This window comes from Oncorhynchus clarkii, chromosome 3, assembly GCF_045791955.1.
Source record: "Oncorhynchus clarkii lewisi isolate Uvic-CL-2024 chromosome 3, UVic_Ocla_1.0, whole genome shotgun sequence".
NCBI classification, from domain to species: Eukaryota; Metazoa; Chordata; class Actinopteri; order Salmoniformes; family Salmonidae; genus Oncorhynchus; species Oncorhynchus clarkii.
Genome location: NC_092149.1, coordinates 12,445,831 through 12,463,191, shown reverse-complemented (window position 1 = coordinate 12,463,191; position 17,361 = coordinate 12,445,831). Strand labels below are relative to the sequence as shown.

At 43.5% G+C, this 17,361-nt stretch overlaps 1 protein-coding gene across 3 annotated transcripts in view; it reads left to right on the top strand.

The window, feature by feature from the left end:
* The first annotated feature begins 505 nt into the window (after positions 1 to 505).
* LOC139405721 (ephrin-A4-like) overlaps positions 506 to 17,361 on the top strand; it is a 92,680-nt gene continuing 75,824 nt past the window's right edge. The window contains exon 1 of one of the 3 annotated variants that reach the window (XM_071148146.1): positions 506 to 1,187. In XM_071148146.1, coding sequence (XP_071004247.1) covers positions 1,066 to 1,187 — 122 coding nt within the window. In that variant the 5' untranslated portion in view covers positions 506 to 1,065. The remainder of the gene's footprint in view (positions 1,188 to 17,361) is intronic. The other 2 variants (XM_071148145.1, XM_071148144.1) reach the window with 2 other exon arrangements.

The following is a 17,361-nucleotide window of genomic DNA, read 5'->3' as shown; positions in this document are numbered from 1 at the left end:
GTATTTCTACGGAAGACCTGGGCCCATATCCACAAAGCATCTCAGAGTAGGAGTGCTTATCTAAGATCAGTTTGAACTTTTATTTATATGGACAGATCCTAGATCAGTACTTCTCCTCTGAGATATTTGTGGATAGGGGCACAGTGTTTTTGGCACCGCTAGGTTGCTAAGCAGTAGCCAACCAGCAGAGCTCATGACTTCATGCTCCAGATCAGACATGGGTGTCTGGGGTAAGACCCAACTTTAAGTACTTTAAGTCTTTTGACAGGAATGCCAGATCGTCTATTCGTGTTCTTTCATATCATTTTGCACTTTCTTTGCCTTCTGCTGTCCATACTCTTAAGGGAAGAAGAGGAGAGGAAGACTTATTTGATGCACCACACCCTCATCTAACTCAAGTCGGCGCACCTCACGCCTCTAAAAAACTATGGAATGTTGACACCGCCCATGCGTTCCACTGATTGGTTGAAAGTTTCCTGGGTCCTCCCTCGCCCATGGCCCTCTCGCCTGTGCCCCTCCTAACCCAAATCACAGCGCTCCAGACAGGACCCACTGACACCTATCAACTGGTTTAAACTCTAATTCGGAAAACGCTGCTATTTTAACCTAGCATACTCATAGTTCAGCAGGTGATTATCAACAACTTGCAAGTTAACTTTAGGCATATACTCGGTAAGTTAGTGTACTTTTAAAAGTGTCTTTTTGACATAAGGAACTAAACTGTGCCGCAGCAGAATAAAGGAGGCTATCCTTTTCAGTATCAGGCAGCAACTTTACCAAACTATCTGACTTTATTGTGTTCAACTTTTGAGGAGTCTCTCCATCGTTTGACTTTATTCACCATGCAACAACTGTTTCCACATAGGATGTACCCGGAAAGGAAGGTATTTTGGTGACTTAGTTTGAGAACGTTTGAACGGGAATATTGCGTCAATAAAGGTGATTCTACTCTGCGTTAACCGGGGCCACTAGTCTACCTGTCACCGAATTCTTTCAACCAACCACTCCCACCCGGTCCCCTCGTGCTGTCTTTCCGTGGGTCGCCTGCCTTGCCCGCTAACCGTGATGGCGTGCGGTTGGAGTCCGGGAGCTGTCACGGTTTGGAGAACTACCGTTTTCCTGCTCAACATCGCGTGCACAGCGTCGGCCAAGAGACACGTCGTCTACTGGAACTCCACCAACACTAGGTGAGCTAAGTGTTTCTAGAACAACCAGGGAATCCTCCCCGCTGCTCTGAAGCTGGAGAGAATAGTTTAGGGATTGTTCATTTGGTAGAGTTTATGCATTGCTCATTTGGAACAAGTCCATGAGCTTCACTCTCCCATTATCTCACGTTTCTGCCTGAGTAGCCCACGTCCTTTTGCATTAGCCCACTGCACAGACAGGACAACACCATGGTGTTTATGCATATTAGTCCACTTTGAGTGAACTTGTAGCACATTGAGATTGGGCAACGTTCAACCTCCAACCCTGTGGTGCCCTAACTGAACTGTGTGATAGGTCTAACTATAACAGGAGTCAGGACTTCTCCTTCCTACATTCATGTCAAACATCTAACTAACAGGAGTCAGGACTTCTCCTTCCTACATTCATGTCAAACATCCAACCCTGTGGTGCCCTAACTGAACTGTGTGATAGGTCTAACTATAACAGGAGTCAGGACTTCTCCTTCCTACATTCATGTCAAACATCCAACCCTGCTTTTACCTGTATTGACATGCTCACCTGCACGGTTATGCAAGAACTAACCTTTCAAACGGTAATGGCTGCCCATGCAGGTCAACAGGCATGAGTCAAGTTGTGCTGACAACTTCTCCAACCCACCCACATTACCCAGTCCTTTACTAATGCATAACCCACCACTCGTCTTCATCATACCCTGGTGAAGACAGCCTGGCTGTTGAAACATGGGTAATAAATGACTGCATCTGAGCTCCTAGAGTGTGCAGTAACCTTTTCTTTTTAAAGAGGCAAAGCAATAGACCTAGTTTGAATGAATTCTTTAGATGTCTTCTTCCCTCCTTCCTTCATTGAGGTAATGATCACTGTTCTGACATGACTGTGTTGAGGTAATGATCACTGTTCTGACATGACTGTTGAGGTAATGATCACTGCTCTGACATGACTGTGTTGAGGTAATGATCACTGCTCTGACATGACTGTGTTAGTTGAGGTAATGATCCCTGCTCTGACATGACTGTTAGTTGAGGTAATGATCCCTGCTCTGACATGACTGTGTTGAGGTAATGATCCCTGCTCTGACATGACTGTGTTAGTTGAGGTAATGATCCCTGCTCTGACATGACTGTGTTAGTTGAGGTAATGATCCCTGCTCTGACATGACTGTGTTGAGGTAATGATCCCTGCTCTGACATGACTGTTAGTTGAGGTAATGATCCCTGCTCTGACATGACTGTTAGTTCTCTAGTGGAAATCCCTGCGTTCACTTGTCTAGCCATGTTGTGGTAGTGATTTATATGTAGGAAGCATTCAAACAGGGTCCTAGATACTGAACTATTCTGTTGACAGGTGTGTTTGACTCCAAACCACCGCCATGTGTACGTGTTTAGTTGGTAATGGGAGTGTGCTGTGTGGTTTTGTATAGTGTGTGTGTGTGTAATGAGTTGATTGGGGTCAGTAGTCAGGCAGAGAGAGGTTCACCTGCAAATCCAGGTGTTACCAAGCAGCTAATTGAAGACTAGAGCTGTGGAAGTTGAACCACCTCTGGGGTTCCTATATCTTACTAACCGACTGTCCGGCCAGACAGGTAGGTAGGGGCCCCAGCAACATACAGGGCTGTGTTCATCAATCACTGATCTGATTGGCCTGAAAGGGATACAGAATTTTTACAATTTATAATGTATCTGCATCCAGTAGGTTGGAGGTAGTTTCACGAGCCAATGCTGAAATTAACGCTAGTTTGCAACTTCATTCAAACTGCACGTGGAGATATAAGAATGGTATCCACAAGTTCATCTGACTCTGGGGAAGAGGGCCTCATTATGTTTGGGCGGTATACAATGTACTGGGGTATTTGGAAATAGTTTTTCAATACCGTTGAAACTATTTCTTTTAAGTTTTTCAATACATTTTAGTATTTGTAGCTAATTGAAGTAAATACCTGCAGTCAACATGTGCAATATGTCAGGAGATAAAGCAGATCGCTTTCTTCATTTCACCGTTCTTCATTATTTCCCATTATAAAGGTTACCGTAGTTCCCCAGAACAGTTGAGCCAGTCAGGTGTTTGTTAACAGCACAACAGGAGAAAGCGGGAGCAGGTGAGTCCAGCTGTCTATTGACAGGCGCTGTTTTATATTGAAATTCAAGTGTTTTTCTGCTTCCAAAGAGTGATCAGGGGCGAGCAAGTATTGTTTTCCTTCGCAAAAAAAAACGTATTGGTGCAACACATTTGTCAGGAGTGCAACGCTACTCGGCTGGCAGCCGCACAAGGAAATTAGCTTACAATGAAAAAGTGAGGTTTTTTTTTTTTAAACGATTCATGGCCATCACATTTCTAATGTTTATCATAGAAAGAATGTAGCAACATTTGCTGATGTTTTGCTTAAAGTTAATCTTGCATTTTACCAGAAAGTAGGCTACCGGAGAAAAGCAGCTAAGTCTGAGTGCTGTCTGCTCATAGAAGGCCTGTTTGTGAATTCCCATCCGAGTGGAGGAGTGCAACTGATGCTGAGCAGAAATTAGAATAAGAATCATTTTAGATCTGCGTTCATAAAAGTCTGCAAGATATTATTTTATGCGTTTTATCTTTTTGTTGTTGTTGTGAAAAACGCAGAAAACACAACCCCTAAGTTGAACTTGCTAGTTATCTAGTAAGTGGCTGAATTAAGGAGGAGACGGGGAATCATTCTCTTGTAAATGTCCAAACTCACCAACAATTCTATTTGTTAGCGCTTACCAATATATGTATATCCTGATGAGCTGGATTTCCTGTCTTTGCATATATTTAGCTAACAGCTTCCATGGAAATTAGCTATTACTTGTGCTAATTTTGTCAGTATTCTGGTAATAGACGCCTAATGGGCTTTTTTCCCTTTTGTGGCGCCCCATTGTGTACTTAGCCGGTAATAGCGTAAATCCCTGGATGAGAGAAGGACGCAATGACGATATGAAAATCTGGATACCGCCCAAACCTAGGCCTCATTGCCAAAATCCCAAAGTATCCCTTAAACCTAACCTAAATATTTTGACGTGGATGGCACTTCCAAATGTTCTAAAATGCATACTTCCTCCCTTCCCTGAGGAAATCTGACCTGCATGTATGTGATTGGATGACTGTTTTCACCAATTAAATATAAATTCCTCAAGGAATGAAGGAAGAGTTTTATAACTATTATAACCTGGAATTGTGAACCACCTAAAATTGCTTGGGAAACACCGCTGCACCCCTCTCTCTCTCAGGGGAAGCTGGAAGGGTCACACTCTGTGGCAAGGAAAACACTTTCTGCTGCACCACCACCCAATCAGAAACCCATCAGTGTGTCTGTGATACTGCACCCAGGACAGGGTCCCCAGGGGCCAGAGTGTGTGTGTTGTTGCTCTCATGCCCACTCTCCTGCACCTCCCTCTTCTCCCTCCTCCTTCTCTCCCCTGCCCTCTCCTCTCTCTTTCTGTCCAGAGCAGGATATTGGCTGTGTGATTAGTTTAGGTTCAGCCATTTTCCCTGAGCTGCTGTTGAGAAGCTATAGGCCGTCCCAAGGCCCATAAACCTGGCCAAGCGACCACTGCCTCCCTCTGTCTCTGCAATATACCACACCACAGTGCTCTCTTAACCACATATCTAGGATCAGCTCACCCTCCCCAAACCTGATCCTTAACCATTAAGGCTGAACAACAAAACTGACCCGATATCAGTGTCTAGTGGCGTCATCCTACTGCAGTGAGGGTCTGGTGGAGGACCGAGAGGGGCGACAGCTGACATTTAACATTAACACCAGGCTCCTACAGTCACAACACACAGCAGGCTGCTGTTAATATAGATGATTTAGGACCCTGGCTTGCCACCTTTTCCCATAGAAATCCGGATTTATAGTTTTAATGAACTAGAAGCAGTGATGTGTGAACAGGGGTTTATAAAGTCAGCCATCTAGTTAAAATGTCTGGAACAAAGACTATAGCCTGGCTGCTGTAATGTATTACTGCTGCACAATTAGCTAGCAGACTCTTTGCTAGCACTTTATAAAACGTTCATGAATATGTATTAATAAACTAATATACATAGTATGTCTTATTAATAAATGACTATTCACATTTATTAACAATTATAAACGTGTCATTTTAAGCATTACACACATTTATATGCAATAAGAGTAATTGCTTAGTAATTGAACGTTATTTAAAAAATGATTAAAGAAGTGATTAAAGTTATTGAAGTGTATCTGGCTCTAGTCTAAGTCAAAGATTTACAGCAGGAGAGTTAGAAATGTAGATTTGTTTTGTTGTCATTTTATATCCTGAATGATTGTTTTCTACAGGAGCTGTCTCATTGACCAGGGCTCCACATTCTCGATCTCTGTGGTACTTCCTGGTTTAAATAAAGGTGAAATAAAACAACAGTTAAAAACCGAAGTTAATTTAGTGGTGAGTGCGTAGCTCCAGTATAGTATGCAGCGTTCTGTCCCAGTGTGTAGCAGGCTGGGGCTAGTTCTCTGCTGTGGATTTAGACTCCACTCATGGGATTTGCTTTACCTTGAAGAATCTGTGGCTCCAAACTAGTTTACCACGTAGGTGACCATGCATGTCTGTACATAGGCCTGGCCTCTACTCGTTCTGCCACATGCTTGGTTCTGCCATTTTGGTTTTCATACACCAAACAGAGACAGCGATATGGAGTATCTGCTCCTTTATCCCCTGTTCTCGGTTCGCTCACCCTCTCCTCCTTTACACACGCTAACACCCTTCAGTCCTCCTCCTTTACACACCCCTCTCTGTCCTCCAGGGGCGACAGCTTACATTTAAAACTAGTAGTGTATTTGTGGTTTGAAATTTCAGACTTGATTTTCAATTCCCTTGTGAAAAATGTATCAACCTCTATGAAGATGTCCATTTAATTCTAATTCACATTTCCTGTTGTTGCAGGATTATTTTCCCTCAACAAGTTTGGACTCTTACTGTATATGTAAGGAGTACCAGTTCACCTGCAGTAGAAGCTATTACATTAGTATTTATGTTGGTGTCTTTATTGAAAATGCATTTGATTCTTTTCCTCTGTGTAATATTCATCATGTACCTGGGTTCATGTACTGTACTGTAGACACTGGATGGAAAGCTGACAGTGTCTGTAATATTCATCATGTACCTGGGTTCATGTACTGTACTGTAGACACTGGATGGAAAGCTGACAGTGTCTGTAATATTCATCATGTACCTGGGTTCATGTACTGTACTGTAGACACTGGATGGAAAGCTGACAGTGTCTGTAATATTCATCATGTACCTGGGTTCATGTACTGTACTGTAGACACTGGATGGAAAGCTGACAGTGTCTGTAATATTCATCATGTACCTGGGTTCATGTACTGTACTGTAGACACTGGATGGAAAGCTGACAGTCTGTAATATTCATCATGTACCTGGGTTCATGTACTGTACTGTAGACACTGGATGGAAAGCTGACAGTGTCTGTAATATTCATCATGTACCTGGGTTCATGTACTGTACTGTAGACACTGGATGGAAAGCTGACAGTGTCTGTAATATTCATCATGTACCTGGGTTCATGTACTGTACTGTAGACACTGGATGGAAAGCTGACAGTGTCTGTAATATTCATCATGTACCTGGGTTAATGTACTGTACTGTAGACACTGAATGGAAAGCTGACAGTGTCTGTAATATTCATCATGTACCTGGGTTAATGTACTGTACTGTAGACACTGAATGGAAAGCTGACAGTGTCTGTAATATTCATCATGTATCTGGGTTCATGTACTGTACTGTAGACACTGGATGGAAAGCTGACAGTGTCTGTAATATTCATCATGTACCTGGGTTCATGTACTGTACTGTAGACACTGGATGGAAAGCTGACAGTGTCTGTAATATTCATCATGTACCTGGGTTCATGTACTGTACTGTAGACACTGAATGGAAAGCTGACAGTGTCTGTAATATTCATCATGTACCTGGGTTCATGTACTGTACTGTAGACACTGAATGGAAAGCTGACAGTGTCTGTAATATTCATCATGTATCTGGGTTCATGTACTGTACTGTAGACACTGGATGGAAAGCTGACAGTGTCTGTAATATTCATCATGTACCTGGGTTCATGTACTGTACTGTAGACACTGGATGGAAAGCTGACAGTGTCTGTAATATTCATCATGTACCTGGGTTCATGTACTGTACTGTAGACACTGAATGGAAAGCTGACAGTGTCTGTAATATTCATCATGTACCTGGGTTCATGTACTGTACTGTAGACACTGGATGGAAAGCTGACAGTGTCTGTAATATTCATCATGTACCTGGGTTCATGTACTGTACTGTAGACACTGAATGGAAAGCTGACAGTGTCTGTAATATTCATCATGTACCTGGGTTCATGTACTGTACTGTAGACACTGGATGGAAAGCTGACAGTGTCTGTAATATTCATCATGTACCTGGGTTCATGTACTGTACTGTAGACACTGAATGGAAAGCTGACAGTGTCTGTAATATTCATCATGTACCTGGGTTCATGTACTGTACTGTAGACACTGGATGGAAAGCTGACAGTGTCTGTAATATTCATCATGTACCTGGGTTCATGTACTGTACTGTAGACACTGGATGGAAAGCTGACAGTGTCTGTAATATTCATCATGTACCTGGGTTCATGTACTGTACTGTAGACACTGGATGGAAAGCTGACAGTGTCTGTAATATTCATCATGTACCTGGGTTCATGTACTGTACTGTAGACACTGGATGGAAAGCTGACAGTGTCTGTAATATTCATCATGTACCTGGGTTCATGTACTGTACTGTAGACACTGGATGGAAAGCTGACAGTGTCTGTAATATTCATCATGTACCTGGGTTCATGTACTGTACTGTAGACACTGGATGGAAAGCTGACAGTGTCTGTAATATTCATCATGTACCTGGGTTCATGTACTGTACTGTAGACACTGGATGGAAAGCTGACAGTGTCTGTAATATTCATCATGTACCTGGGTTCATGTACTGTACTGTAGACACTGGATGGAAAGCTGACAGTGTCTGTAATATTCATCATGTACCTGGGTTCATGTACTGTACTGTAGACACTGGATGGAAAGCTGACAGTGTCTGTAATATTCATCATGTACCTGGGTTCATGTACTGTACTGTAGACACTGGATGGAAAGCTGACAGTGTCTGTAATATTCATCATGTACCTGGGTTCATGTACTGTACTGTAGACACTGGATGGAAAGCTGACAGTGTCTGTAATATTCATCATGTACCTGGGTTCATGTACTGTACTGTAGACACTGGATGGAAAGCTGACAGTGTCTGTAATATTCATCATGTACCTGGGTTCATGTACTGTACTGTAGACACTGGATGGAAAGCTGACAGTGTCTGTAATATTCATCATGTACCTGGGTTCATGTACTGTACTGTAGACACTGGATGGAAAGCTGACAGTGTCTGTAATATTCATCATGTACCTGGGTTCATGTACTGTACTGTAGACACTGGATGGAAAGCTGACAGTGTCTGTAATATTCATCATGTACCTGGGTTCATGTACTGTACTGTAGACACTGGATGGAAAGCTGACAGTGTCTGTAATATTCATCATGTACCTGGGTTCATGTACTGTACTGTAGACACTGGATGGAAAGCTGACAGTGTCTGTAATATTCATCATGTACCTGGGTTCATGTACTGTACTGTAGACACTGGATGGAAAGCTGACAGTGTCTGTAATATTCATCATGTACTTGGGTTCATGTACTGTACTGTAGACACTGGATGGAAAGCTGACAGTGTCTGTAATATTCATCATGTACCTGGGTTCATGTACTGTACTGTAGACACTGGATGGAAAGCTGACAGTGTCTGTAATATTCATCATGTACCTGGGTTCATGTACTGTACTGTAGACACTGGATGGAAAGCTGACAGTGTCTGTAATATTCATCATGTACCTGGGTTCATGTACTGTACTGTAGACACTGGATGGAAAGCTGACAGTGTCTGTAATATTCATCATGTACCTGGGTTCATGTACTGTACTGTAGACACTGGATGGAAAGCTGACAGTGTCTGTAATATTCATCATGTACCTGGGTTCATGTACTGTACTGTAGACACTGAATGGAAAGCTGACAGTGTCTGTAATTCATATTCATCATGTACCTGGGTTCATGTACTGTACTGTAGACACTGGATGGAAAGCTGACAGTGTCTGTAATATTCATCATGTACCTGGGTTCATGTACTGTACTGTAGACACTGGATGGAAAGCTGACAGTGTCTGTAATATTCATCATGTACCTGGGTTCATGTACTGTACTGTAGACACTGAATGGAAAGCTGACAGTGTCTGTAATATTCATCATGTACCTGGGTTCATGTACTGTACTGTAGACACTGGATGGAAAGCTGACAGTGTCTGTAATATTCATCATGTACCTGGGTTCATGTACTGTACTGTAGACACTGAATGGAAAGCTGACAGTGTCTGTGTAATTGGGCCTAATCAGGGGAGTTATGATTGCACCAGTAGACTTGTTTCTCTCTCATATTCCTGTTTCTCTTTCCTCTCTCTCCTGTGTGTGTGTGTGTCTCCGCTGTGTGCCTAGCTCAGTGATAATCTCAGTCCTCCCCTGGTAAATGATTAACATGAAGAAGCTGTGAACTATAATCAACAAGACTAAAGTGTGGTAATTTCCACTCTATTCCCTGTCCTGCTAACACCATCCCTTCATCTCTCTCTCCCTCTCCTATCTGTGTTGATGATGCTCATGCGTTGTCTTGCATGACGTAGTAAACATTGTGCTTTATGTTGTGTGTTTGTGTGTGTACCAGTAGGCAGTCTGATTCTGTAGTTGTGTACAAAACACTGTGTTGCAGTAATTCCAGTCATTTGTCGCAGGCTGAATCAATGTTTCGGCCCATTGTGCTGCACTAAAGTTAATTTCAGTAGAACAATGACTCTGTCAGGGTGTGTGTCCTAGTCTGTGAACTTGTTTCTTGGGTGCATGTGTTCAGGGTTGTGTGTGTTTCCGTCACCAGAGCAGGGCTGAGATACAACCCATTACTGGAAAGACCAACACTCAGTCACAGGACTCCGTCACAGGAAGTCTCTCCTTGAAGCTTTCAAAACAGGACACACGCTCCTAAAACAGAGACATTTCATAAAGGGTTATTTTCTAGGTTTTCCTTTTCCAATAAAGTAGCGAGATACTGTAGCACATGGCAGACAAAATGGTTTGTTTTTCAACAAGCAAGGACCTTTCTCCCTGCATGTGAACTTCCTCCTACTGAGAACTGATGATGAAAGGCCTAACTGGGAGGAAAACCCCAGGTCTCAGACAGTGATAAGGAAAGGCCTAACTGGGAGGACCAACCCCAGGTCTCAGACAGTGATAAGGAAAGGCCTAACTGGGAGGACCAACCCCAGGTCTCAGACAGTGATAAGGAAAGGCCTAACTGGGAGGACCAACCCCAGGTCTCAGACAGTGATAAGGAAAGGCCTAACTGGGAGGACCAACCCCAGGTCTCAGACAGTGATAAGGAAAGGCCTAACTGGGAGGAAAACCCCAGGTCTCAGACAGTGATAAGGAAAGGCCTAACTGGGAGGAAAACCCAGGTCTCAGACAGTGATAAGGAAAGGCCTAACTGGGAGGACCAACCCCAGGTCTCAGACAGTGATAAGGAAAGGCCTAACTGGGAGGACCAACCCCAGGTCTCAGACAGTGATAAGGAAAGGCCTAACTGGGAGGACCAACCCCAGGTCTCAGACAGTGATAAGGAAAGGCCTAACTGGGAGGACCAACCCCAGGTCTCAGACAGTGATAAGGAAAGGCCTAACTGGGAGGACCAACCCAGGTCTCAGACAGTGATAAGGAAAGGCCTAACTGGGAGGACCAACCCAGGTCTCAGACAGTGATAAGGAAAGGCCTAACTGGGAGGACCAACCCCAGGTCTCAGACAGTGATAAGGAAAGGCCTAACTGGGAGGACCAACCCAGGTCTCAGACAGTGATAAGGAAAGGCCTAACTGGGAGGACCAACCCCAGGTCTCAGACAGTGATAAGGAAAGGCCTAACTGGGAGGACCAACCCCAGGTCTCAGACAGTGATAAGGAAAGGCCTAACTGGGAGGACCAACCCCAGGTCTCAGACAGTGATAAGGAAAGGCCAGTTCTATGACAGAGTATAATATAAATGGGTCGTTTTGTTTCAACTTGTAGTTAATTTAGGTATGACAAAGTGTCAGAGGATGTGTTTTTGGAGGGAGGGTGTAGACCAGAGACTTGTATTGTACTGTGACTGCCATGTCTGTCTGTCTGTAAACATTACCCTACCTGGCCTCAATTTGTAAATCATTCTAACAAATCCATTCAAATGTGAACTTTTGTATTGAATTGGAGCACCGTCGAGGGGTGTGTGTGTGTGTGTGTAATCCACAGTACTGCGAGGAGCCAGCCGGCTGTATTACCCCTCTGAATGAAATCTTATGTAAACGAGCTGCCAAACAGAAAATATAAACCTGCAGCAAGCAATTGAGGTGGATAAACACACACACTGTTGTAAATGAGTTATTTAGGGTGGAGAGGGTGAGAGAGAGAGGCCTTGCACTCTGTCTGTATCAGCCTCTAAGATAGTCATGGTGCTGAGTGCATTTACAGAGAGGCTAGAATACCTCTGGTCAAGGTATTTAGGAAATATCGATACCAATTTAAATGATAGATTTAATCACTGACTCCTTGCCTTATCACTGGACTACATATGGACCCAAACCGGCCCCAGACCTCTTTCCATATCTCGCCATTTCTCTCTGTGGACAATCATTATTGATTTCATTTAGTGCATCTAATATTGACTGTAGAGTGAATGTCTTCGTGTCCTGTAACGGCTCTTGTCCAGGGACAGATGAAGTTTGGATAGCGGGTCTGTCGGCATGGACACTCAAGCGGCTTCTGTTCGGCACAAAATGGCTGCCATGTGACAAGGAGGCTCGGTATGACGCAGACAAGCAGCAGTGTGTGGGAATCATCTTGTATGCATTAAACATCAACAAAGCAATCTTTAAGAAATTGCATTGTTTTGTAGAACCGTATATTACAGAGTTTTCACTTGATCATCAAATCTGGAACTCCAAAATGGTCCTGCATATAATGGAATATGAATGATGGTAGTTTTCAAAAGATTCTGTTTGTCTCAGCTGAAATATATAGAAATGACTTAAATGGTTAACACTGTCTCAACTCCCTCTGCTTTACCACTGTGTTCTGCTTCATCACACACACACACTCATATCAGAAGCCTTGCCAAGAGGCAGCCAGGGGATTCCCTGCTATAGAAAAATTGAATTAGTATTGACCGAGGAGGATGAGGTACAGGGAGAAGCAGAGGAACCTAGATTATAGAACAGTACAGGAGCCTACAAGGCATTTGACACATCCTGTGTTTCACATGACAGCTGTTAGTTGTCAGGTTCATCGACGTTGTGGAATATCTCTTGAGCTTGGAATTGCCATTTTCCTGTCTCATGAGCAAATTGGCATAGCTCATATGATCGTCAATGGTGATGGTTGTTATGAGAGATTGTTTTGTCAGTATTACCTGATATGCATAAATGTTTTTTTGCTCTGACCAGATTACACTTTGTTTGGACAAATCCTCACCAAAATGTGTCGGTATGATTGATATATTAACCTTCTATATGCTTCTCTAATACAGGTCCCCTGACATGCAGGTGCGTTGGAGTAGTCTATAGAATTTATTTCTAAAGAGGAACATATTTCTGTACTGTTTGCTTGCAAAGTTTCCCTGTTTTATTAAATGTTTTGGTGTTCTGACCTTTTTCCAAGATGTCATGTGAATTCCACAGTAATCTTCGTATCATGCATTGCAGTTTATTGGTGTATATGGGTAGCACACACTGCATGAGTACCCGGATGTTGCTTTCACATTCATTCATGTTTCATGTAAGTAATATTGAAAACCCATCCCACGTCATAAACCAAGCTCAATAACGACTATAGAACACCCTTTCCATCCACATGCAGGTCTATAGTATCCCTCCATCTCAAACCATACTGTCTCCATCCACATGCAGGTCTATAGTATCCATCCATCTCAAACCATACTGTCTCCATCCACATGCAGGTCTATAGTATCCCTCCATCTCAAACCATACTGTCTCCATCCACATGCAGGTCTATAGTATCCATCCATCTCAAACCATACTGTCTCCATCCACATGCAGGTCTATAGTATTCCTCCATCTCAAACCATACTGTCTCCATCCACATGCAGGTCTATAGTATCCATCCATCTCAAACCATACTGTCTCCATCCACATGCAGGTCTATAGTATCCCTCCATCTCAAACAATACTGTCTCCATCCACATGCAGGTCTATAGTATCCCTCCATCTCAAACCATACTGTCTCCATCCACATGCAGGTCTATAGTATTCCTCCATCTCAAACCATACTGTCTCCATCCACATGCAGGTCTATAGTATCCCTCCATCTCAAACCATACTGTCTCCATCCACATGCAGGTCTATAGTATTCCTCCATCTCAAACCATACTGTCTCCATCCACATGCAGGTCTATAGTATCCCTCCATCTCAAACCATACTGTCTCCATCCACATGCAGGTCTATAGTATTCATCCATCTCAAACCATACTGTCTCCATCCACATGCAGGTCTATAGTATCCCTCCATCTCAAACCATACTGTCTCCATCCACATGCAGGTCTATAGTATCCCTCCATCTCAAACCATACTGTCTCCATCCACATGCAGGTCTATAGTATTCCTCCATCTCAAACCATACTGTCTCCATCCACATGCAGGTCTATAGTATTCCTCCATCTCAAACCATACTGTCTCCATCCACATGCAGGTCTATAGTATTCCTCCATCTCAAACCATACTGTCTCCATCCACATGCAGGTCTATAGTATCCCTCCATCTCAAACCATACTGTCTCCATCCACATGCAGGTCTATAGTATTCCTCCATCTCAAACCATACTGTCTCCATCAACCTGCAATGTTACTCTGTACAGTAGAGTGTAGGTCATTGGAGAGGTAGGGTGGACTACTGTGTTACTCTGTACAGTGGAGGGGCAGGGTGGCCTACTGTGTTACTCTGTACAGTAGAGTGAAGGTCAGTGGAGAGGCAGGGTGGACTAGTGTGTTACTCTGTACAGTAGAGTGTAGGTCAGTGGAGAGGCAGGGTGGACTAGTGTGTTACTCTGTACAGTGGAGAGGCAGGGTGGACTAGTGTGTTACTCTGTACAGTAGAGTGTAGGTCAGTGGAGAGGCAGGGTGCAGCACACTTCATACTGGTTTATGGTGTAATAAAGGTCCTTGCACAAAGCACCGCTCCACAACACTATCTAATCATCTACACAATATGCAGTAAGGGGTCAATAGTCTGACTGCTGTGGGTGGATGTGTACTGAAATTCTGTTTTTGTGTGAGTGTCTATACTTAGGTCTGCATATTGTTTATGTACTGTAGTCAGGAGGTTGAGATGTATGGTTATGTACTGTAGTCAGGAGGTTGTTGAGACGTGTGGTTATGTACTGTAGTCAGGAGGTTCTTGAGACGTGTGGTTATGTACTGTAGTCAGGTTGTTGAGACGTGTGGTTATGTACTGTAGTCAGGTTGTTGAGACGTGTGGTTATGTACTGTAGTCAGGAGGTTGAGACGTGTGGTTATGTACTGTAATCAGGAGGTTGAGACGTGTGGTTATGTACTGTAATCAGGAGGTTGAGACGTATGGTTATGTACTGTAGTCAGGTTGTTGAGACGTGTGGTTATGTACTGTAGTCAGGAGGTTGTTGAGACGTGTGGTTATGTAATGTAATCAGGAGGTTGTTGAGACGTATGGTTATGTATTGTAGTCAGGAGGTTGTTGAGACGTGTGGTTATGTACTGTAGTCAGGAGGTTGTTGAGACGTGTGGTTATGTGCTGTAGTCATGAGGTTGTTGAGACGTGTGGTTATGTACTGTAGTCAGGTTGTTGAAGCGTATGGTTATGTACTGTAGTCTGGAGGTTGTTGAGACGTGTGGTTATGTACTGTAGTCAGGTTGTTGAGACGTGTGGTTATGTACTGTAATCAGGAGGTTGAGACGTGTGGTTATGTACTGTAGTCAGGAGGTTGTTGAGACGTGTGGTTATGTACTGTAGTCAGGAGGTTGAGACGTGTGGTTATGCACTGTAGTCAGGAGGTTGTTGAGACGTATGGTTATGTACTGTAGTCAGGAGGTTGTTGAGACGTGTGGTTATGTACTGTAGTCAGGAGGTTGTTGAGACGTATGGTTATGTACTGTAGTCAGGAGGTTGTTGAGACGTGTGGTTATGTACTGTAGTCAGGAGGTTGTTGAGACGTATGGTTATGTACTGTAGTCAGGAGGTTGTTGAGACGTGTGGTTATGTGCTGTAGTCAGGTTGTTGAAATGTATGGTTATGTAATTTTGTCAGGAGGTTGTTGAGACGTGTGGTTATGTACTGTAGTCAGGTTGTTGAGACGTGTGGTTATGCACTGTAGTCAGGAGATTGTTGAGACGTATGGTTATGTACTGTAGTCAGGAGGTTGTTGAGACGTGTGGTTATGTACTGTAGTCAGGTTGTTGAGACGTGTGGTTATGTACTGTAGTCAGGAGGTTGAGACGTGTGGTTATGTACTGTAGTCAGGTTGTTGAGACGTGTGGTTATGTACTGTAGTCAGGAGGTTGAGACGTGTGGTTATGTACTGTATTCAGGTTGTTGAGACGTGTGGTTATGTACTGTAGTCAGGTTGTTGAGACGTGTGGTTATGTACTGTAGTCAGGTTGTTGAAGCGTATGGTTATGTACTGTAGTCAGGAGGTTGTTGAGACGTGTGGTTATGTACTGTAGTCAGGAGGTTGTTGAGACGTGTGGTTATGTACTGTAGTCAGGAGGTTGAGACGTGTGGTTATGTGCTGTAGTCAGGAGGTTGTTGAGACGTATGGTTATGTACTGTAGTCAGGAGGTTGAGACGTGTGGTTATGTACTGTAGTCAGGTTGTTGAGACGTGTGGTTATGTACTGTAGTCAGGTTGTTGAGACGTGTGGTTATGTACTGTAGTCAGGAGGTTGTTGAGACGTGTGGTTATGTAATGTAGTCAGGAGGTTGTTGAGACGTGTGGTTATGTACTGTAGTCAGGTTGTTGAGACGTGTGGCTATGTACTGTAGTCAGGTTGTTGAGACGTGTGGTTATGTACTGTAGTCAGGAGGTTGTTGAGACGTGTGGTTATGTACTGTAGTCAGGAGGTTGTTGAGACGTGTGGTTATGTACTGTAGTCAGGAGGTTGTTGAGACGTGTGGTTATATGCTGTAGTCAGGTTGTTGAAATGTATGGTTATGTACTGTAGTCAGGAGGTTGTTGAGACGTGTGGTTATGTACTTTAGTCAGGAGGTTGTTGAGACGTGTGGTTATGTACTGTAGTCAGGAGGTTGTTGAGACGTGTGGTTATGTGCTGTAGTCAGGTTGTTGAGACGTGTGGTTATGTACTGTAGTCAGGAGGTTGTTGAGACGTATCGTTGTGTACTGTAGTCAGGTTGTTGAGACGTGTGGTTATGTACTGTAGTCAGGAGGTTGTTGAGACGTATCGTTGTGTACTGTAGTCAGGTTGTTGAGACGTGTGGTTATGTACTGTAGTCAGGAGGTTGTTGAGACGTATCGTTGTGTACTGTAGTCAGGTTGTTGAGACGTGTGGTTATGTACTGTAGTCAGGAGGTTGTTGAGACGTGTGGTTGTGTAATGTAGTCAGGAGGTTGTTGAGACGTATGGTTATGTACTGTAGTCAGGAGGTTGTTGAGACGTGTGGTTATGTACTGTAGTCAGGTTGTTGAGACGTGTGGCTATGTACTGTAGTCAGGTTGTTGAGACGTGTGGTTATGTACTGTAGTCAGGTTGTTGAGACGTGTGGTTATGTACTGTAGTCAGGAGGTTGTTGAGACGTGTGGTTATGTACTGTAGTCAGGAGGTTGTTGAGACGTGTGGTTATTTACTGTAGTCAGGTTGTTGAGACGTGTGGTTATGTACTGTAGTCAGGAGGTTGTTGAGACGTGTGGTTATGTACTGTAGTCAGGAGGTTGTTGAGACGTGTGGTTATATGCTGTAGTCAGGTTGTTGAAATGTATGG